At 43.8% G+C, this 24101-nt stretch overlaps 1 protein-coding gene across 2 annotated transcripts in view; it reads left to right on the top strand.

Moving 5' to 3' along the window:
• The window catches only part of LOC135505037 (ETS translocation variant 4-like), a 29542-nt gene extending 5613 nt beyond the window's left edge, over positions 1 to 23929 (top strand). Inside the window, exons 5-13 of one of the 2 annotated variants that reach the window (XM_064924057.1) lie at positions 1640 to 1693; positions 15329 to 15449; positions 15767 to 15967; positions 16099 to 16484; positions 19096 to 19164; positions 20381 to 20428; positions 21535 to 21707; positions 23166 to 23267; positions 23461 to 23929. In XM_064924057.1, coding sequence (XP_064780129.1) covers positions 1640 to 1693; positions 15329 to 15449; positions 15767 to 15967; positions 16099 to 16484; positions 19096 to 19164; positions 20381 to 20428; positions 21535 to 21707; positions 23166 to 23267; positions 23461 to 23688 — 1382 coding nt within the window. In that variant the 3' untranslated portion in view covers positions 23689 to 23929. The remainder of the gene's footprint in view (positions 1 to 1639; positions 1694 to 15328; positions 15450 to 15766; positions 15968 to 16098; positions 16485 to 19095; positions 19165 to 20380; positions 20429 to 21534; positions 21708 to 23165; positions 23268 to 23460) is intronic. The other variant, XM_064924058.1, reaches the window with a different exon arrangement.
• Positions 23930 to 24101: the final 172 nt, after the last annotated feature.

Below are 24101 nucleotides of genomic sequence, written 5' to 3'. Positions count from 1 at the left end.
TTTGAACGCACCTCAAAGCAGGTGACGATTTCCAGAATACTTCACTAGCCTCAGAGCATCTATATTGTCCAAGATCGTCCTCCAGCTTCACAAACTGGGTGTAAAAGACCGAAAGAAGAAGTCTGATTTCCTTCCATGTTTAAAATAGCCTGTTTAGTCTGTCTTTGCTCTGTGATGAAAAACACACACAAACAAGTACACAAAATGCACACAATTGACACATTACTGACGTCTTCCTGACACAATCACAATCAGGTCAATGACGGCTAAAGATATCTTTGTGGTTCTTTGGCCAGGGTTTGGACATGGGGGGAGGAAGGAAAGGCAGCTCCGCCTCTGTATTTATCCATCTATCACCAGTTTGGTTTGATAGCTAGCCTGCGTGAGTGACAGTAACCCTGTCTCCACTATAAGTGCACCTCTTAAGGTCATAAATCACCCTGTGCTGCCATCGTTAGGCCTCAAGTCAGAGCATCGTCCATCATACCGAAAGACAGCTTCACAAGCCAGTCTGAAGTTTTCAGAAGGGACCCTGAGATGTTCCTGGTCAGCTCATGTGGTCAGGAAAAGCTCCTGACCCTAGTTGAGATCAGTCCAGAGACAGAAGAGGAAGTGAGAAATCACACTCCCTCATTTTTTCTGGTTACATTAGTTAATGAACTAAGTAGACCAGACCCAGCTTCTATCGCACTGGTGTCTATGGGAGAACCACATGCTTAAGCAGATTGGAACTTACAATTTTTTCCCCAATGATAAACGGCCCAAGTGAACTATCTTCCTTTTCCACCATTTTTGATCAGACCAGAATAAAACACAGTCAATAGTCCCAGTTACGATGTTTGACTGAGGTCAAGGCATGACTTGAGGTTAAACCCTCGCGAGCTGCAGCTCAAAGGGTTAACTAATAAATCAGTGTTTGTGCCTTCAAGACGTTGAATGCCACATGAAACAAGGAGCTAAGCCTCATTCCCCCCCGGACTATGTGGTGTTGACAAAATGCTGGCACGCTGGAAAGTGTGGAGGTGAAGGTCGCTTGGCTGGATCCAGGTAGTGGGTCAAGTTTCATGGCCAAGGAGAGAGTCTGGCGAGGCCCAGCACCATGACCTCCAGGGCCCATGGACAGGGTTAGCCGAGCTTCCACACTGGCGAGGCTGCCGGACAGCATGAAGCACCAAGACTGGCTCAGTTAATAGGAAAAGGCGCAGGTGTAGACCTTACCGTGAAATGCTAACTTACAAGCCCTTAACCAACAATGCAGTTCAAGAAATAGAGTTAAGAAAATATTTTCTAAATAAACTAAAGTAAAAATTCAAATGAAAAGTAACACAATAAAATAGCAATAACGAGGCTAAATACAGTGGGTACCGAGTCAATGTGCGGCAGTACAGGTTAGTCAAGGTCATTTGTACATGTAGGTAGGGGTAAAGTGACTATGCATAGATAATAAACAGTGAGTGGCAGCAGTGTAAAAACAGGGGGGGGGGGTCAATGTAAATAGTCAGACAGGCTAGCGTAGTGCTCACTGTCGAGGTAAATTGCAGACCACCAAGGCTAGCTACAGTAGGTTAATTGATAGGCTTAGCATTCTGCTCAAACCGTGACATGACGCTAACGGTTTCTCTTTCTTTTCTGATTTCAGCTCAAGTGCCTGACAGTGACGAGCAGTTTGTTCCTGATTTCCACACCGAAAACTGTAAGTAAAGATTGCATTTGTGTAAATTCTAAGAATTCTGTGTTTGCGTGTTTGTTTTGTGTGTGTGTGTGTGTCCGTGTGTGTTTGCGTGTATGTGTTTGTTTAGTGTGTGTGTGCGTGTGTGTGTGTGTGAGAGATAGAGAGAGAGAACTCAGATACGGGGTCAGCATTGGGTTGTGAAACTGCTCGAGGCTTGGGTGGAGCTACTGTATCTGTCGAAGTCACATTAATCTTTGCCTGGGAAAAAGCATTTCCGAGACACAAACTTAATACATGACCTACTCATCATGGGTGAATGTGGATGCTACCATTGTCCTCCTCTATCCATTTGCATGGTTTTGAAAAGCTGAATGGATCAGCCCAGGAAACCAGTAAAAGATCATTCAGAGTCCAGGTACAAAGACTCCCTTTTGTGTATGTCTGAGGTGTAAGAGGGGAAAGCAAATTCCTATACTACACAACTGCGCGGCTGCTATTTGAATGGGTTTCCCTTTTTGTTGTGTGTTGAAACAATGGCGATTCAGAGTAGGGGAGTGTGCGCTTTGCAAACAGCGTCCTCTGTGCCTTTTTCATTCAAACTCATTCATAGACTTATGGGTGAGTTCATACAATATGACGAATGGGAAAATAATATATTTAACAGCAAATTTGACGCAAACTTAACATAGCAATTTTGATGGGTTAAGTCTTAACTTGAACATGTTTTGAATATAATTTAAACATTCAAATAAATCTGAAGTTTTATTGTGTGTATTTGAAACTTAGCAATTTAATTCCCCCTGGCCCCGTTCAAAACCCAACCGCTATTGTGGCTAAACACTGTGCCATTTATCCAGTGACAACTCCTTAGTCCCAGTAACACATGCCCAGTGAAACATATAGTTCCCGTCTGTGGGCTAACAACGGTAACACGGAAGTGGCGATGAACCCTAGATGTAAGGGTCATGTCTACTTAACCCCGGGCCAGCCCAACCAATCGGCGGTCAGCCTGCTGCCCATGGTAGACCTTGGTATGCTCCGTAGGGTCAGTGGGATTTCACTTTGACAGGCAGCTCACTTATACACAGTAGTCTGAGCCGAGAAGGCCTCAGGTTGACAGACAGCGCTCCTGCTAGCACCTGCTGTTCACACTCAATGACCAGAAGACTCTCTATTCGACATGATTTGATGGGAAGCTCCAAGTTGACAGGCTGCCATAGACATAAAGATATTCTTCTACATGTTTGTGGTTGTGACTTGAAGTGAGTCTATTGAAGCAACCAGCGGGTTTGACGAAGGCCTTATCTATTCCCATACCCGATTTTGCATTATTCCATCAAACTCATCGCTCTTCAGCCTTGTAATACAGTTCTTAACAGGTGACAGGTGCTCGGGAAACTCAGAGTACAGAGCGTAAAGCCGGCAAACAAAGTCCTAATCCCTTGTGCCAAAAAATAATTGAAGCCGCATTGAAAAGGCGCCACAGCAAATCAAACATAGTTGTTTTCTGAGTCAGGTTGTTACCTGTATGGGTGTGGGAAATAGAGGGAAATAGAGAGAACGAGAGAGAGGGATGAGGGAAAACAGAGCGCCAGACTTTGGGACACTCTGGAATGCTAGATTAACGGGGGGGGGGCAAGAAGTGATTGTGCAATACCTGCTGCACATCTGGTAAATCTATGTAATCTCTTTCCCTTTTCTCTCAATAACAGCTAACAAGCATGCTCTGTCTCCAGAGTTCCACTGAGGGAAGGTTATGTAAACATGTCATTTGCCTCCTTACCAGTGGTGGAAAAAGTACTCAGTTATCATACTTGAGTAAAAGTAAAGATACCTTAATAGAAAATGACTCATGTAAAACTAAAAGTCACCCAGTAAAATATTACTGGAGTAAAAGTCTAAAAGTATCTGGTTTTAAGTGTACTGAAGTACAGTGGTGGAAAAAGTTAAAGTAAATACTATACATAAAATTCCTTATGTTAAGCAAACCAGACGGCCCAATTGTCTTTTTTTATTTACGGTCAGCCAGTGGCACACTCCAACACTCAGACATCGTTTAAAACACAGAATGTGTCTTTAGTGAGTCCCACAGATCCGAGGCGGTAGGAATGACAACGTGTTTTATTGATAGGTGCGTGAACTGGACCACATTGCTGTCCTACCTGAGCATTTTAAATGTAACAAGTACTTTTTGGTGGCAGGGAAAATGTATGGAGTAAAAAGTATATTATTTTCTTTAGCAATGTAGTGGAGTAAAAGTAAAAGTTGTCAAAAATATAAATAGTAAAGTACAGATACCCACAATAGCTACTTAAGTAGGTCCTTTAAAGTATTTTTTTTTTACAAAAAATACTTTAAACCACTGCTCTTTACCTCTGACCTATACTGTGTATTTTAGGGAGTTTCAAGCTTTAATACAACACATGTTAGTCCCTTAACGTATGATTCACGAAACACCGTTATGAAATTAAGTCAACGGTAAAATGGGGGGTGGGGGGGTGACGTTCAGTTCGTGATAGCTAAATGGGAGGGGAAGTGTTGTTGACTTTTGGGGGTTTGACAGAACTTTTGAAGTGGGCATCTGATCTGTAATGAGGGTGTTGGATAATGACAGTCCCTTTTGTTTTCAATCTATCTGTCTGCAGGGATGGAACTCAGTCAAATGTAAATTGAATCTTCCACGCACTGATAGTTTATCTAGATTCTACTTTTTGGAATTGTCTGAGACCAAATATGCCATTGATAAATGTGTTGTTGCTGAAATAAAAAATAGTGTGGAAAGACGTTTTTTATGTTCTGTTAGAAGGAGAGCAGCCCAAGAGACGTGTCCCATTCATATATTTTCTCCTGCAAGTAAGAGGAAGCGTCTCCCCCTCTCCCTTAGTCGTCATTCATAAAAAAAGTGCTACAGTACTGTTACCCCGTTTTGTGACCCCCCTCTCTTTGAGTGGATTCTCTGACCCCTCCCTCTTCCTGTCTCGGTACAAACTAAGCTGAATTACAACTCTGGACACCCCTAGCCTCTCTCTCATTTTCACCCATCTACCATTTTGCTTTTTCTACGTTGAGCGTTCCAAGATGTGAGCTAATCCAACTATTTCAGAGCTGTGTGGGCCGATTGTTTAGTTTTGGACCTTGTAGTAATTATATAGGAAGTTGTGGCTGTAGATGCCGTTCCAGTCCTTTCGAGAGAAAGGGGGAGACAGAGAGAGAGAACGAGAGAGACAAAAAGAGAGAGAGAGAGAGTGCAGTTGAGTGCAAATGCTCACGACAGTTTGTCTCTTCGGTAGAAACGTTCTGCCTCGTCATGAATTTATGACCTTCTCTCTTCTTTGTGTTGCTGTGTTCCCCTGCTCACTGGTTCGCTCAGAGCTGGCCCAATCAGTCCCCATTTAGAGCAGAGCTCCTACCTCGCTTTGCTCTCTCTCCAGTTGAACAAAAAGAAATATGCAGCCCAGTGTTCTCAACCTTCCAAAATACAGCTGCTATGCAACAAGTCTGCTGAAACATCCAGGTGACTGACAGATATGCAGGGGTACCATTCGCCCCCAGGGGGGACGATTCCTCTTCGATGTGTGTGTGTGTGCGGGAGTTTGTGCGTACATGTGAAAACATGACTGAATGGGTCATTTCTCTCCAGAAACACATGCATCCTGGCCACCTACAGCCACACACTATGCACAGGCGCACACAAAACGCACACACACACACACACACACTTCAGCCCCACAGTTTTATGAATGGGCTGGTTGTGAGAGACTGGCTGAGGCAGCACATTGGGTTAAAGGGAGGGAATCTCCATTCATGAATTGGACGGCTGTTATTCTACTACCACCACAAAAAGAGAAGGTGAACACTTCAAATGCCTTCTCTCTCACCATTTGGTTTCTGCCAATGTTATCTTTCAGTTATACATTCATGACAAAGGGGTTCGATTTATTTTCCAAACGTAAACAGTTTTTTCCCCCTCTTATAATGCACCCAATGTTATAATACTATAATACTTTTCTAACTCACTCAAAAATGGTCTTCCATGGGGGATCTAAATGTTGTGCGCAGTGTGTCAGGGGAGAAGTGCATTTGCATGTTCAGGGAGAGGAAATGCGGATTTGAGGAACGGCTGAGCTTTAACGTTCACCACAGCTGGAACGTTTCCTCTTTCTAAGACGAGAGCAGGGGAAAACCAGGGGCAACAGATGCAGGCAGGCCTAAAAATAACAGAGCGGGTTCCACGTTTAGCAAGAATACACAGGAGCACGAGAAACCAGGAGATCACATCAACAAACCAAGCATGCCATCACGAAATAGCGTCAGAGTTAATTACCCTTGGTGACGCTATTGTTATGCCCAAGACCCACAGCGAGGGATATCCCTAGATTCTGTCTCCGTGACATAGCTGGGTCCTGTTAAGTAGGGAGAAAACGTTTTGCTCCGGTGTGTCTTACTAAACATGGCCGTGGTTTGCTCAGTTTTCCAACCGCCACATGTAACTTTAAGAGGGGATCATTGATGGTTGAGGCTGAGGTCTTGCTATTGCCATAGTGACTTGCTGACACAGGACAGGCCTTGTGTGGACTGAGCCTTGTAGGGCTGTATTGATCCCAGCGAGGGATGGGGAGGGATAGATAAAGATAAAGTGTAGATAAATCAGGAACGTGGGGGGGAGGGGTCACACAGCACGCTTGCCTGTGCCTCGGGGCATCATGTTGAGATCCCAATCGCTAAACAGAGACAGAGAGAGAGACAGAGGGAGAGACAGAGAGAGAGAGAGAGAGAGAGAGAGAGAGAGAGAAGGGAATGATAGAGTGAGAGGATCTGTGGATGTGGCATGTGCTCTGATATTTACAGGGAGGAGTTTGACCAGGCTTTCTACTGGGCTTGATGGGAACTTAGTGCAGAATGTGTTATCTACCTCCTTCAGTCAAGATGAGCCTTGTCCGCTCCTATATCTCCTCCCCTCCCTCTCTCACTTCTCCACTTGATGGATATTAGCTGGGTCAGTGGGTGCTCTTTATGTAATTTCAGTAACAGTGGGTGGGGGGGGGTTGTTTATCACATTAAACATTAAGAGGGGACAGCTATATTGGGGCTGAGGGATTGAGAGTGAAGGGTCAATATTTTGCCACATTACTTACACCCCCGGCTTTTTGCGATGGAACGCCCCACTCGCTGCCCGTGTCCTGGGATGGGGATGTATTGTATTGTGCCTATTAAACGGCAATGGGGAAGAAAGATTTATAGACGGTCACAGGTCACGTAAAAAATATCACCGCAATGCACTGGGTATGAAATGGACAATAGATAAAGTGTGATTAATTTAAAAAAAAAGTTTTTTTATATATATATATATATATATATATACACACATACAAGTCATGTTTTTTGTCAATACAAAGGCTATGGCCAACTTTGATTCAACTTTGATTTTAGTGCTGTCACGTGCACTTTGATGCTGTTATTCACCATGCTATAACACATTAGTCAAGAATATACTATTCCCATAATCCATAACACGTGACATGCCTGTGTTAGTGCTAAGTCCTGTGTCCACTCCTCCTTGTCTTGTCCAATGGGATGGCCATAACACAGTCACATGATGTTCACACACCCACACACTTTTTGATATACAGTAATGTCTCCATCTTCACTGTCAAATTGTGAAGTCATTTGTCCACAGAGCGCACACACGATGGGAAAATGAAAAGGGAATATCTTACAGTCCGAAAACATCGACCTGACATCAAATGTTCTAGAAGTGAGAAGTGAAACTTGGATGACAGCAAGGTGTGGACACTCCGTTCTCCGGTCACACTCCATTCTCTGTGTCCGCCACATCCTCGTTTCCAAGACAACATCAAGCTACACCTAATAATATGAAACCAAAATACATGAAACACTTTTGTTTATCTTAAAGCATCACATAGTTGATCGGTTGTGCTATGTCGCTTTACCGTCCAATCACTTCCTGTTGATACTACAGTGCTCTCTCTCAATCTCGTCAGGCTTGTTTGGCAGGTATCTGACAACAATGCTTTAAATATTCAAAGAAGCCAAGTCGCAAAGGCATTAGCCGATCAGAAAGGGTGACCGGTAAATCAGATACGAGACACTAATGGTTAAATGGACCAGGCGATGTTTGCAATAGACATTGAGACCATTCTGGAGCCCAGCGTTGGCTTTTAGAGATCTCCAGTTGTCATTTCGCCCCTCTCTCCTCTCTCTCTCTCTCTCTCTCTCTCTCTCTCTCTCTCTCTCTCTCTCTCTTCTCTCTCTCTGCTCTTTCTGATTGTGCATTGACCTGAGAAGCACACATGTCCTGCACATGTTTCAGTTCCACAGTGGAATTGCTGCTGGATTGTCTTTCCAGTCTCAATGAGGTGGAACAGATTGAATCGCCGTCGTTGACTCACCATCCCACTGGATTTCCAACCGACCACACATTTACATGCAGAACTTTCAATGTGTGGGCCAACATACTTGGGATGAAAATGTCAGCGTTTTCAATGTCTCCTAAATGTTCACAGTAAGTGAAATGGAAGGCCTTTCTTCTCTACTTGATAGGGTTGAAAGTTACAGCAGGGGCAACAAGTGCAGTTGAAAATAAGAGCTAGGGCCTCCCGGGTGGCGTAGTGGTTAAGGGCTCTGTACTGCAGCGCCAGCTGTGCCATCAGAGAGTCTGGGTTCACACCCAGGCTCTGTCGTAACCTGCCACGACCGGGAGGTCCATTGGTGCGGCTGGCTTCCGGGTTGGATGCACGCTGTGTTAAGAAGCAGTGCGGCTGGTTGGGTTGTGTATCGGAGGACGCATGACTTTCAACCTTCATCTCTCCCGAGCCTGTACAGGAGTTGTAGCAATGAGACAAGATAGTAGCTACTACAACAATTTGATACCGCGAAAGCTATGAATCACAACAACAGAAAAGGTGACACAGTGCAGTAGAGGAAGCAGCATGTGATAATATACTGTATTTGATCTCCACCATCATAACATATAAGAAAAACTCTTGTCTATCCCTCATGTACCCTACTTTCTACAGTTGAGCCAGGCCACAGAGGCAGAGAGAGGATTGCTATTTGGCACGTCCCAGAAATCAATATGTTCCTTTGAAATCTTTAGAGCCACATAATTGGGCATCCCTGTTGTTTTTATTGAACTGTCTGTCATTGTTGGGATCAATTTGCCAGTGAGGAACCATCTCTCTCTCTCCCTGACTCTCAAGAAACCCTCCGTGGGCTCTACTAAAGCTGTTCTAGGGTGTACAGTACATATGTAGTTTATATAACTTGTGTACTAATACAGGAAACTGTATATCATCTAACATTCAAGGAACAATCATGTGACAGTTGCCCATATTTGAAATGGACTATAGCTACTATGGATGTTCCCTTCAATACATCTCCTTCCATTCTCATGGTTTGCCTGTGGCAGATAGCCTAGTGGTTAGAGCGCTGGGCCCGGAACTGAAAGGTTGCTGGTTCAAATAACTGAGCTGACAAGGCGAATAATCTGTTGACGTGCTTTGAGCAAGGCATTTAACCCTAATTTGCTCCAGTGGTCCCGTACTACTATGGCTGACCCTGTAAAACCACGCGTTTCACTGCACCTATCTGGTGTACATGACAATAAAACGTCTTCATAATACTATTCACCCTATTTGACATTGCAACTGAGATACAGTTAACCAGAATGATTAGTCACTGGGAAGCTCCTTGACTGGCTGGTGGGTACAGAAGCTTACCACCATGCATCCCACTGCTGGCTTGCCTCTGAAGCTAAGCAGGGTTTGTCCCTGGATGGGGGACCAGATGCTGCTAGAAGTGGTTTGGAGGGCCAGTAGCAGGCACACAAATACGGTATATATATCCCAAGGTGCCATCTTTCGGATAGGATGTTAAACGGGGTGTCCTAACTCTCCGTGGTTGCTAATGGCACTTATCGTAAGAGTAGGGGTGTTAACCCCATTGTCCTGGCTAAATTCTCAATCTGGCCCTCATTCCATCACCCCCAGCGTCCAATTGGTTCATTCATCCCCCCTCCTCTCCCCTCTAACTATTCTCCAGGTTGTTGCTATAAATGAGAATGTGTTCTCAGTCAACTTACCTGTTAAAATAAGGATAAAAATAAGAAGCTGTCACGTCCTGCAGACTTCCAGAGACTGACTTCCCATCCCAGAGATAAACACCCTAATGTAAAGCTCTCCAGATCCTCTCTCGCTGAGTTCAGGTTTGATTACTCTGGAGAAGAACCTTTAATGGTAGGAAACACTCTGTATAAAATAAACTGAGATTACAGAGGGGGTTTCCTACCTGGCATTCAACCCTGGCTGCCACTCGTTTGATCATTGCCATTAGCTACCAAACTATAATTGGAATTCTATACAAACTTAAGATCACAAGACGATAGTAAGAAGAGGTACATACCCTATTTAGGGGATCACAGCAAAGCTGTGACCCCCATTTTCTCCAAAACACAATACAATAGAGACTTGTTCACATGATTAATAAGCATGTATTTAATGTAGCAAAAAAATGAAATGAGCAGTTACTGCCGTTTTGCTTGGTAGGGCAATATTAATAATTCTCTTTTTTGTTGTTGTAACGATTACGCTTAAAATAATCCTAAAAAAAATTCTTCACATTGACTAAATGTCAGATTCACTCCAAATGTGGCCTTTGGACTCACCACAATAATAACGTTGATGGAAAAAAATAACGTTGATGGATTTAAAGATGGCCACACTATACCAGTAGATGCATATTAGCACATACGCTAAAATATGCTAAAGAAAATACTTCTAAAATGTACCATAGGACCAAATGAAACCACATTTGGAATGTAGGCCCATGGTACAAAGGGATTGGTCAAAAGATGGCTGCGTTATTGACAGATCAAAAATCTGATTTTATGTGTCCATTTAAACCACTCTAACTCCACTCCACAGTGGCCTATCAACGTGAAACTTGTCATTGATATCATAGACATCCCTAAAATGAACCGCACTGAATTTGGTGTTTTACAAAAAAGTAAAACTATTAATTAACAACTAATTCTTTGCACATGTAACACGAATGCTCACAATCATTTTCTCCTTATGGACCATACGTCAGATTCACTCCAGACTTTGTATTTAGACTCATGATTTCACATAGAGGAAGAATGTTCCTACATGACAGAGTACTTGCTTTGCTATCCAAATGATCTTGTATTCATTCTGTCATCCTGAACACTGTTTATTGCTGCTCGCAGCTTTAATTTGTAGTCTTCCTAGATGCTTCATGTTTTTAACTTTGTCTCTTGACGTCACAACACTCTGAATCCTCAATTCCTCTTTGCGTTACACAAAGGGGCATGATATATTTCTTTAGCACTTAAGCTGCAGAAGAATGTCCCATTTCAGACAAGCTTCTGATGATCCTCAGTCCTGAGGAGTTCCCACTAGTACCTTAACCCAGCCGAGGACACTTTGTGTGGATGAGGATAGGGGTGGGGAGGGTGTTGTTGGGGTTTCATGTCCTGAGATTTGTTTGTGGTGGGGTTTGACTGAATAGCCTCCCTCCATGATGATCCCTCCACTTCCTAAAGCACTCAACCAAGACTGTCACCTTTCACCCTGCATCCTCCCTCAAAGATGTACTATTTACATATATAAAGTCCCCCTGCTCCTCCCTCCAACCCCATCCATATCCTGAATCATCCTGTGATCAGAAAGGGAGTGACTGGCAAGACACCAGGGAAAGCAAGATAAATTAAAAATAAACTAATCAGGAAGAGGAGCAAACACAAGATGAAAACATTCAACTTTCATAACAAGAAGACTTTCCACATGCCCTCAATTTTGACGTCTCTAAAGTGTCTCTAAAGTTAACAACCCCTACTTTGTTGAGATCATAATTTTATACAAGGTTAGGACGTGTTCACTCTCTCTCTCTCTCTCTCTCTCTCTCTCTCTCTCTCTCTCTCTCTCTCTCTCTCTCTCTCTCTCTCTCTCTCTCTCTCTCTCTCTCTCTCTCTCTCTCTCTCTCTCTCTCTCTCTCTCTCTCTCTCACCTAATGTGTACAGTATCTGTCCAAAAATATCTAAACACTTCTCTCTACCATTACACATTATGTTCAAGTTCACAACACCCCCTTCCCATATTAGAAAAAACTCCATGAAATATGAGGATCTTGGTGGAGAAAAGTGTAACTACTAACAGAGATGTAGAGAGGGAAACCAGAACCATGTGAGCTGGGGTCAAATGTCCCCTAAATAAAACCAATAAGGAAGAGCCATGCTCTCCAAACTCTGTTTATGTGACTGCCACTCCTTTATAAACCTCAGAGGGTTTGGATTTACCTTGATAATGTCACCTTGTTCAAGGATTTGTTAAGCCATTATTTGTTAAATCCTTTTTAAATTGTACATTTTAAGAATCCCTTTCCCAGTTGAAATAAATCATAAATCAAATCAAATCGTATTAGTCACATGCGCAGAATGCAACAGGTGACCTTACAGTGAAATACTTACTTATGAGCCCCTAACCAACAATACAGTTTAAAAAAACACGGATGAGAATAAGAATGAAAAGTAACAAGTAATTAAAGAGCAGCAGTAAAATAACAATAGTGAGACTATATACAGGGGGGACCGGTACAGAGTTCTCTGATTCCATAGTTTACTCTGATCAAATACAACTGAAACAATTCAGATGCTCAAAATGTTGTGCCATTTCTATTCGGATCAAGGGATATCCAATGTGTCCCAGCCTCCTTTGAGCTTGAGAAATCAGTTGATTCACTAGGTCTTCGTTAACAGGGAAGTCCGCCAACCCCTGCTAATTGGGGGGAGCATGCCAGACAACTGCACCAATCATAAACACTCACAGCCGTCCTAAGCTCATATACAAGAGTAATTCATATTGTATATCCTGACACACGAATCTCCACCCACTTACTATTGAACAGTGCTCTGCTTCATTCTCAAACAGCGGCCAAAGCTCTTGATTCGATGCCGTTCACAGGGCAGAACACAGTGTTCGAAATTAAACAAAAGCAGGGCCACGGCAAAAGGCTGTATGTCTGCCAAACGTATTAGCTGCTCCACTTGGTCTACATTGGGACTGAACTTGTGTACACTCTACATTGTGTGTAGTGAGAGGATCACTGTGTGAGACAAACACATTCTACACTCTCATAGCCATATTGGAAACAAATTCGGTCATGTGCCACCCTGGGCATGAGGAGAAAGGAAGAGGGTTGAGGGATTTGGAGGGCTGTCATCCTATTGTGTCTGTGTGGGAAATCTGGGTAAATACTTTTCTAATCCTTTTTGATCGCACTCTAAAGCCAACACTTCCTCACCTGCCCGGGTGTGTCATGGGAAAGAAGAGACTAAAACAATAGGGGTTTTCCCCCATTTTCAAACGTTCCACAAGCTGTCGGTCTGCCTGTCTGCGTATGTCTGTCTGTCTGTCACTTTCTCTCTCTCTCCCTTTCTCAGTCTCTTTCGTTCTGTCTTTATTTCCCGCTGATTGTCTGTCGTTTTGTTTTACTCCCCCCATTCCTCTCGAGCCTCCTTTTTTTCTTTGTTGCTCTGTTTGTCTGTAGATGTCCCTTTCTCAGCCATTTACAGTAAGTCGCTGCGTTTTCTCTCCTCCCTTTTTGTGAATGGGATACAGACAGTATGCAATTACCTGGTCTTGGGTTTCGGTGTGGCCTGTTCCGTCAGCTCCACACCCACTGCAGACACACATGCACGCGCACCCACGCACGCACACACGCACGCACACACACACACACACACACACACACACACACACACACACACACACACACACACACACACACACACACACACACACACACACACACACACACACACACACACACACACACACACACACACACACACACACACACACACACACACACAGTCGTCTCCAGCTGAAAGTGCACAGCTGCTGCTGTTTACCCTCTCAGGCCCAGAAAAACATCCTGTGCTGTACAGTCAGTCAGTGAGAACCTCCCCTCACATAATAAACACAGCCTCAGCAGTTTGAAGCTCCACTTTGGGTGGTTTGTGTGGCCTTCAAGGCAAAGGTCCCCACCAAGGGAAGCGCTTGACAGAAAGTAGATGTCTTCTGTAGAGTTCGGATTGAAAATGAGGGAAGAATATAGGCTGAGTGGAAGATCTAGTAAAAACATACTCAGAATGTTCATGCAGATGAAGAACGAAACCAAGACAGGAAATGTTAGGAATTGAAAATCAGTCAAGGTGTGGAGAAGCAAAATACAAGACGAACAACTTCTACATTTAAAGGTTTAATAGACAGAAATAGACAGACGTATACATATGGGAAGACAGACACTTTCCTCTAAGAGGTTCGCAGAGAATCTCTCATCCTCCGGCGAGGAGGCCAGACGTTATACTCCTCTTTATCTGTTCACTGTCTCATCCTTCTCTGCCCTGGGCCAAAACATTCAATTAAGGCTGAGACCTAGGGGTTGAAACATTTGAAACATCTTCATTACGTAAGGACACCCATGGCCAATTTTATGGCTCAAGGGCTAGATATCACTTACTAAGACCTGCTTTAAGGTGACCTCTGGCCTTAGAGAGGGTACCTGGAGTCCAAATTCCAATAGGGAATAATCATCAGAATATTGTTCTTAACAAGTAACATGACCTTGTGAGGTCAAACGTAAGTTATTAACTGAAATACCCCAAATTATATAATATTGTTTGCCAAGGAAATGAAGAATGTATTATGTTTCACTCAAACATCATACTGACCAAAGTGTTGCATTGCCTTTTGCAACAAGCTCACAATCTCACTGCAGAACTAGACGTTTATCTACGTTTTTTCCAAAACGTCACATTTCAAAGTTGCTCAAAATGTCAAAATTCACAAGTGTTTTTGACACTTTGGGTTGCTCCTCTTGCTCAGCATAGTTCAGTTGCGGCAAACGTCGAATTTAGAAGGTTAAGGGTTCGACTAGGATTGATCACTCAACCTTCTGTTCCAGAGTCACATAAAATGTAGGCACTCATGGTTAAGGTAAAGGTAAAGGTTTGGGATAGGGTAATAAAAAAATATACATAAATGAGTGTCCACCACTGGGATTGAACACGCAACCTTCTGATCCACCACCCCCGTCCACAACGCCCTTGCAAAATCCAAGCCTACTTGATGGTAATAATATTCACTGTTGCCCCTAGTGGCCTGTTTTGAAGGCATTTCCCGACGACATCGGGACATGGATATACGTCCAATTTCGAAGTCACTTTTGAGCAATCTGCCTGGCCTTTTGTTCATTGAAAGACAGTTTCGTGGCCGGTGGCGTTGTTTAGGTTTGGGTATATTTTGTGTTGGGTGCATAGGAAGTTATGGCTTGTATTGTGTCTGGAATAGAGGAGAAAAAGTTGGCGAGGACACCAATGGCTTCCAAAGGAACTGCAGGAATGTGTGTATGCACATGTATGTTTATTCGTGTTTAGATGTGTCTGTCTTGCATCCCTTGTTTTCAACTGACTGTCACCGAAGCGGTCTGGCACCTGTTAGGGATCCCTGTGCGGACGAAACTGTTTGCTTTGCCTTTGAACTTGATGACATCATAGAGGGTAAAAAAAACGATCCATGTTTGCCAACCTGCTCTTCTGTCTCTGTTCTTCTACAGCAGTAGCATTCCACAGCCCATCAGTCACCATCAAGAAGGAACCACCGAGCCCTTGGTCCGACCCCAGCCAATCCTGTAGCCACAAGCAGATCCCCAATGGAGAGCAGTGCCTTTATGCCAGGTACACATGTCAACAAGTACAGTACTAATCTTATTATGGCCCGTATACAAACATTCTCATCTTATGGAGTCAGAGGATCCATAGCAGGTCACGAGTCAAACAATTCCAGTCAATTCTCATACACAAGGCAGTGCATCAAAGAGAGTGACCAGACAAGCTACTGAACACAACGTGAGTCACTACAAAACACCCATCCCCCATAAGCCCACTTTGGCTTACTGACCTGTTTTACTAATGTTAGGGCCTACTACTGATGCCTTGGTAATACTCGTGAACCAAATTGCGATTCATAAACCATGCTTGTGTGTGTTTTCTAGTGCCTACGAGCCGAAGAGGGCTGCAGGACCCAATAAGAGCTCCTGCCCCCAAGGGACGCCCATGTCTCCCATGCAGCATCATTACTCCCCCAAGCCTGCCGGGGGCGCTGGTGGACGGCCTGACAACACGGCCTACAACATGAACTCCCCTGCCGCCTCTCAGCCACTGCCCAACCACAACAACTACCCCATGAACCCCAGGTATTAACCCCTGTACTGTATGAAATACTTAGAATTGTGCCACAAAGCGATTAGCCTTTCTTTGGTTGGTGACATAATAATACTCTGCCGGTACTGATTGTTTTCATAACCTCTCTTTTCCCTTCTGTTAGTTCCAGGTATCAGGCTCCCTCAGCAGACATGTGCCCCCAGGGGTTCCCCCCTCAAGGGCAGGCCTTCCAGCGCATGCACCCTGCCCCAGCTGGAGGCGGTGGTGGGGGAGGAGGAGGTGGAGGACCAGGTGGAGGTGGTGGCTATCATCGGCAGCACTCAGACCCCTGTCTACCCTACCTGCAGCAGAGCTTCAAGCAAGAGTACCTGGACCCTCTTTACGAGAGGGCCACCCACATGGCAGGACCCGGGCATGGATCAGGGCACGGGCCTCACCCACCTCACCAACACCAACAACCCCACCCGCACGCTCACCACCATCCGCACAGGTTCCCTCCTGCCCACATGATGGTAAAGCAGGAGCCAACCGACTACACCTATGAGCCTGGTGAGTGATTAAAACACTGAGGGTCCAAGGGAAGAATGACAGAGATACAATATGAGTCTGTTTAGAATGGCAACCCCCGTTTCATATAAAGCATCTATACTGAATGACTCGTGGTTTTAGGAGGGAAGCTAATCTCTCACGGAGGTCACAGAGCGTCTTTCCCCCTAACAAATTAACAAATCATAACACACTGACCCACGGAATACTGCAAAACATACCTCAACTAATCCCATATCACTCATGTAGGCATATTCACCTTCTGTAGGACGTAGGATGTATACAATTACTTACACATATTGATTTGTGGTTTTTTCTCTCTGTCCTACAAAAAGTTCATTTGAAAAAAAGGTTGCTTTGCGTCATCCTGGCGTGTATGGATAACATTAGAACAAAATGTCCAAACGCAGACACTTCTATGTCTGCTACAGACTTTGCCCTACCCCCTCCCTACCTCCAAACTCCTCCTTTCAACTCCCTGGCACTTTGCAAAAAAAGGTATTGACTCTTGACTGTAATACAGTTTCTTTCCTCTACACCCCTCCCCGCTCCGTCTCTCCACACTTGTCTCACTGAAAGGGAGGCAGAGGAATTTCATTGAGAAAATGGAGGGCACTGGAAAGACTAGAGTCCCCAGTGGAGCACTCTGGGGTGTCGGGTTGCAACAGCGGCTCCCTTTTCTGCAGGCAGATGAACTCATAATGGAAAAATGAGCGAGGCCGCAGTAACTTGAACACTGACTGTGGAGGGAGAGAGGAGGAGGGAGGACAGGGTGGGGTAGCCAGGGGCCTTGGCAGCCATACCTCCACAGTGCAGCAGCACAGCCCCGAAGCCCTGGCTGTACCCATTAAAGGAAAACTCTCTTTGGTTATTTGTTTTATTGGTCCATTGTTGATATAGTCAAAAATGTTATGCATATCAGTCATCAAGTTTTCAAGATATATAACTTTCAAAATGCAAAATGCATCATACCGGCTGCATTTATATATTTTGAAAGTGATAGGAGGAGTTGAAGAGGCTGGTGGGCCTGCCTGAGACGTGTGCCGCAGATAAAAGCTGGCAGCTGTTTTTCCTGCTCCGAAATGCTATCACAAGGACCCCATTGTCATATTTGAGTAAAAGTAAAGATATCTTATTTGAAAATGACTAGTAAAAGTGAGAGTCATCCAGTAAAATACGACTTGAGTAAAAGTCTAAAAAGTATTTGGTTTTAAATACACTTAAGTATCAAAAGTAAATGGAATTGCTAAAAAATATATACTTAAGTATCAAAAGTAAAAGTATGAATATTTTCAAATTCCTTATATTAAGCAAACCAGGAGGCACAATTTAAAAAAATATTGTTTATTTACAGATATCCAGGGGCACTTCAATACTCAGACATAATTTATAAGCAAAGCGTTTGTGTTCAGTGAATCTGCCAGATCATAGACAGTAGTCATGACCAGGGATGTTTTCTTCAGAAGTGCGTGAATTGGACCATTTTCCTGTCAAATTGTAATGAGTACTTTTGGGTGTCAGGAAAAATGTATGGCAAAAATATAAATAGTAAAGTAAAGTACAGATACCCCCAAAAACGACTTAAGTAGTACTTTAAAAGTATTTTTACTGAAGTACTTTACACCACTGCTGAAATGTGACCAAAATGATAGATAAGCGCACCACTAGCACATAGGCAGTTATGCAGTTCAGGCTTGTGAATAAAGTTGTCTTTTTCATATTCAAATGTCCATCTAGTATACTAATGTGTGCCATTGTGTTGCGTGAAAGACACAAAATGGCTACGAAAGCTGGCGACACCAAGCAGCAAACAATTGACCCGGGCGCTCTCATCCCAAATCTCCCCATCACTCCCCAGTGGCAGGCTTCCCTGGCTGGCAGTGATATTATTTACAGTGTGATAGTCTGCTGGCCCGGAATGGAGGGTCTGATATACCCCAGTGACATCCTAGCACAGCCACAGCGCTGCAACTGCACTCTCCAGGAGTGAGTCACCAGGCTAAACACCACTGAGAGCCAGACGAGGCAGGAGACTAGAGCTGCTGCACCTTTCACCCACTCTGGCCTCCTCTTGCCATTCATGCACTCACTCACACAGGCACACATACTGTACACTGTGTAGGCGATAAGAGCAGTTTGTCACCAACCCGGGCGTAGCTATTAGCAACAGGCGGATACATCCGAGGTTTTCAATTAATACAACTTTAGGAAATGGACATTTGATTCGGGGTTGATAGAAGTATGAAGATCCCATCCATTTGCAGTGTGGGATGGTTGAGTCAGGTAGAGGTGTGTACAGGTGGATGGACAGAGTGCTGACAATGCAGACTCACATTCTCTACCAATGCACTGAACTATACTGCTGCTCCTCCCTGGGAGCGAACTCATGGCCTAAAAATACTGTCGGAGACAAGTGATATTAGGACAAATTAAGGTTTTGTCCTCGCGATTAAAACAAAAATATGCACATTAATGCTCTTTCTCCCCATAGATATTGGCCTAGTGTATATAGACTGAGGAAGGAAATCCATCTGTAGACTGAAAACTATTTTACTGATTGTTTTTGATTCACTGCATTGACCAATAGGTGTATGCTTGTTTTTCTGTCCAATAGATGTCCCTCGATGTCCTTCCATGTATCACCACAACGAGGGGTACCCCAACCCCCAGCACAACAATGAAGGTAAGCAAAAATGTGTCTGGTGTCATTCATTATTACCTGTTATATGCATGTATAAGCCCGTCGTAGATACTACATAGACATTTATGACAAGTGTTATAATGCATTATGACTGCCTAATCATGTTGTTGTTTTTTACATGCATGCCTTATTACCAAAAGTATGTGCCAATGGTTCATGGCACTGAAGATAGGATGGGGGATACTACATGTACTGAATCTCCCTCTCCTATTCTTAATTTAAATTAGGCCTGGCTACTGGCTGTAGCTTTGCGGTCATTGGCTAACCAGCCCAGAGTGTCCTTATTTCCATTGGCTAACCGACGGTGTGTCTATGTTTCCATTGGCATAGGCTCGGGCCTCTCCCATGCCCCAAGAATCCCTGGATAAATATTACTCCTGGAACAAGACAGAGTATTTTTCCTTGAGAAAAGAAAAACAATCCTCATCTTCACTCCCTTTGTTTGTCACACCATTTTGGGTCATTCTAGTTCTTGTCCAGCATAATTTCCTAAATAAGTGAGAATTCAGGAATTGCTCTTGAACAGCCAATCACAGAACAGATTGTATTATTAAACAGGCATTCTGCAGTTGCTTCATCCATTTTAGCCTTTTAAATTAATGATATATACCCAATGATTCTTGAAGAATATAACTTATAGATGCCTCCTTAAAAAATGCATTTAACCTTTATTTAATCTTCAGTTAAGAACAAATTCTTACTTACAATGACGGCCTACTCATGAGCTTCGTTTAACTGTCGTACCCCATCAGAACCCAAAATATACATTTGTTTTACATGTAAACAAACACTGTACAGTCTCAAAACAAAACTATAATGTTGATATCATGGATGGTCAGTCCTTGTATCCATAGCTCTGTCTATGCGTTTGAGAGTGGTTGAATATCTCCAGACGCATCCCTCAGCCTTTTACCAAATCAGTGTTGAGGTGCCCCTTTAGGAATCACAAGAGTATTAGACACTTCAAATCAAAAGTATTATTAAAACAAAAGTAAGAGGGAAGATGGAGTCCTTTCGAGATGTTGGGTGTGAGGAATCCTCCCCTTCTCACTAAAGTGCACTACACATTCTTGTTGAAGTGTAAGAGATACATGAACCCAATATAGTCATTCATTTTGTGAAAATGTGATCCGAGATATGGCATGGTGAACAAGCTGTAGCAACACAAGACCACTTTAAACACTGTCTTTTCTTACAGGCTATCTCTTTGAAAACGACTCCCGAGTCGTTCCTGAGAAATTAGAAGGTGAGTCTTACAACTCCTTGCACACTCCAATCCACTCCAATAGGTGTCACTGAGATCAGATTATGGTTATTGATGATGGCACTGAGGGTGTCCACTGTCAGTTCTCCATGGGAGAGACATAGAATCCACTCAATCACACCACGCGGCTCTCCATTTGGGATCGAGTACCTATCGCTCACAATAATCTTCCCAAGTACGTGTATCGGTATCAGCACTATATCACTGCCAATAGTATCAGATAAAGTATAACTGAACAATGAGCTTTAGAGTTGGTTTTTTTGCGTAACAGGCTCCTGGTTGGAGCTGAGTTAGTGGGTTTTGTTTCCCGTGCTTGAGGTAAGGACCGGGCTACTGTGTCATGGGAGCAAGGTGATAGTCAGTTTCCCATGGTGCACTGGGGTGACTGATGTGAGGGGAGAGCCTGAGGGCTTCTGCACAGGTTGAACTGGCGAAACACACCGGGTTAGAGTGACAGCTACTTAACCAATAATTAACCAATCACCTGTCACTCACAATGTTGCAGTGACTACAGTATCTTAAGCCTGTCAAGACAGCCATTGATTGGACTCAACCAAAATTACTGTCGCATCCATTATCCTATTAGTAATGTTGAACAAGCTTTTGCCTAGGCAAACAAAGGGCGGCAGGGTAGCCTAGTGGTTAGAGCGTTGGGCTAGTAACGTTGGGCTAGAAAGGTTGCAAGTTCATATCCCTGAGCTGACAAGGTACAAATCTGTAGTTCTGACCCTGAACAGGCAGTTCACCCACTGTTCCTAGGCCGTCATTGAAAATAAGAATTTGTTCTTAACTGACTTGCCTAGTTAAAAAAAATAAACAAATTGAAAAGACTTGTTTGCTACAACACCTTGCTTATTTCAGCAAGGAGCAACAAGGTTTCATCACATTGTAAAAAAAAAAAAATCCATGTTACCCAGAAACAGACTCAACCGCACAAATTGTTTTTTGTTTTGTTACGGCAGTTCTAATTGTCTGTTACAGGATTATACACTAATTGTACCATCCCTAGTCAATGGTAGCTGCATACTTCCTCAAACAGCCTGAGCCTCCAGCCTGGTCCAACCTGCAGCATCCCTGTTTCTCTCCAGGTGAGGTGAAGCAGGAGGGTGGTACCGTGTTCCGTGAGGGGGCCCCCTACCAGCGCAGGGGATCCCTTCAGCTCTGGCAGTTCCTGGTGGCCCTGCTGGACGACCCTGGCAACGCACACTTCATCGCCTGGACCGGCCGCGGCATGGAGTTCAAACTAATCGAACCTGAGGAGGTAAGGCCCAACCTACAGTAACTAGACCTACAGTTACGTCATATTATATGTCCATTTGGGATCTTTGCTCTTTGTTGAAAAAAGCAAGAAGTAGAGTTCCAACTCATCAAGCCAAAAGGGGTAAGGCCCAACCTTAACCCTAATCCTAACCCTAACACAACCGGGGTCTAGACTAGCTAAATCTACAGCATTTCTGTTACGTTTCCGTGAAGTCCATTTGGGATCTGACCGTTGTTTAGAAACATTAGAAGTAGCTTTGGGTCAGTCAGATGTAGGAGGTCTTTAATGCGGATCGTGTATTGTCGAGAATAACATTTCAATGTTTGAGATTGTTCCTCCCTCCCCCTCCCTACTTTTATACAATCCCTCTTGGGCCATGCACTGATCTAAACTGCCAGGCGCCCATTAGCCTCCATGCATTATTTACCAATCGTAACAGTAGATACACACACAAAATGGAGGAAGAGCTTCATCACCTAATATTCACTCCTTACATCACATTACCCATAAGTCAATGAAATGTATGAGAGGAGCTTTTGAAGTTGAGGGCTGTTGACTTAGAAATTCATTTACCTGTTTGAATAAACTTCTAAGACGTTTATTTATAAGACATTCTGATACAATGACACTTCCATTATCTGGTAGCTGTATGTAAATAATTAATACTGCAAGGTTTTTACAAGAGCAATTAAGGTTGAGTGTGCACTCAGGATCAAAGAGAGGAGTCTGCTCTGGGACACTAGCATTCCCTTAAACCTCCCTTGATCCGCCAAGTCAGGAGTCTAATATGCCTCTTCTACACTGAACTCTTCCTAGTGACCAGAATGTTTGTCAACAACACAAAGCTCATACACGTTGGTTTCACTTCACACTCGCTTGGAGATGTGAGACTTTTCATAGGTATTGGAATTAACAGGCTGTTCAACGGAAGGTTGAGACAAATTTCACAACGCCGCCTCAATGAGAACCAGGCACCAGACTCTTATTTCACTGCGTACATTGTGGGACTCTGTTTGCATTCAAGTGGTGATGGGTTACATAAAAAGGAAGTGAATCCACATGTGGGGACTCGCCCTGCTTTTGACATGATGAGTCAGTTAGCTCAGAGAGGAGAGCATTTCAACTGGTCACCGAGGACCCCTAGTGGTGGCAGTGAAACATTGCAAGCTGAAGCAAGAAAAATTGTGTTGTTCCTTCTCGGGCAAATTATTTGGAATTCATTCATATTGGTTCCTGAGTGAAAGTCCTTACTCCATCTAAACTCAATCTATATAATAAAGTATAATAGGAGTGTCCTTTGACAGATTATAAAAACATTGTCTCCTTTAATGTGTGTTCCATCACCTGTAAAGAGCAGAGGGTCTATCCATTGGAGCTGAACAGACCCAGGTGCAAAACCACCTCTCTCTCTTCTCGCTATGTTCCCTCCCTCCTCTCTCGTTCCCTCTCTCCTCTCAGGTGGCCAGGCTGTGGGGCATGCAGAAGAACCGTCCAGCCATGAACTACGACAAGCTCAGTCGCTCTCTGCGATATTACTACGAGAAGGGAATTATGCAGAAGGTACAAACTAAGGCTTTACTCAGCAGTTCCGGTTTGTCTCTGAGAGTGGAGAGACTGCCTATCAGTTTGTTGGCTCCTTCAATTCAATTTGGAAGCAATGTTTTTATATGAAATGGCTTATTTGTTCCGTACTTGCATTAGTACAACAACACCAACGAATTAACAGAGAAATCCCTTTCCTCTGTGTTTGCAGGTGGCAGGGGAGCGCTATGTTTACAAGTTTGTGTGCGAGCCCGAGGCCCTCATCTCCCTGGCCTTCCCCGACAGTCATCGGCCCAGCCTGAAGGCCGAGTTTGAGCGCTACGTCAACGAGGAGGACACCGTGCCCCTGTCCCACATGGACGAGGGGGCCTCCTACCCCCAAGAACAAGCCCCACCAAACATGGGCGCCCAGCCCTACTCCAAAGGCTACATGTACTAATGCTACGACCCCATCCTCCAAATTCTCTCTGTAATATCCCATAATACCCACCTATTGCACATGCCCACCCCATTCACTTGTATATAAGGCTATGGTGTTTTTTTGTTTTTGTTTGAATTAATCTCATTAGGGATTTTTGAGTTTTTAACAGCTGCATTCCTCTCAATTCTGAGGCCTATTCAATCCATACACATGACTGTGGTTAAAGAGATTGCTTAATAAAGACACAATATTACTACTACTCTATGTGCCAAGATGTTGTTTTACTCCTCTGATAACATTGTGGCAGATTGGGAATGGCTACACAGAGGGAGAATGGGTGTTATCTCAAGGTATGGAGTCATTTCTAAATCATGGACATCAAAATCAGTTAACCAAACTGAAGTCAAAGTCGGTGACAAAAGAGCACATGC

The sequence above is a fragment of the Oncorhynchus masou genome, chromosome 18 (assembly GCF_036934945.1).
Source record: "Oncorhynchus masou masou isolate Uvic2021 chromosome 18, UVic_Omas_1.1, whole genome shotgun sequence".
Classification (NCBI taxonomy): domain Eukaryota; kingdom Metazoa; phylum Chordata; class Actinopteri; order Salmoniformes; family Salmonidae; genus Oncorhynchus; species Oncorhynchus masou.
This window is presented reverse-complemented; position numbering and strand designations above follow the sequence as displayed.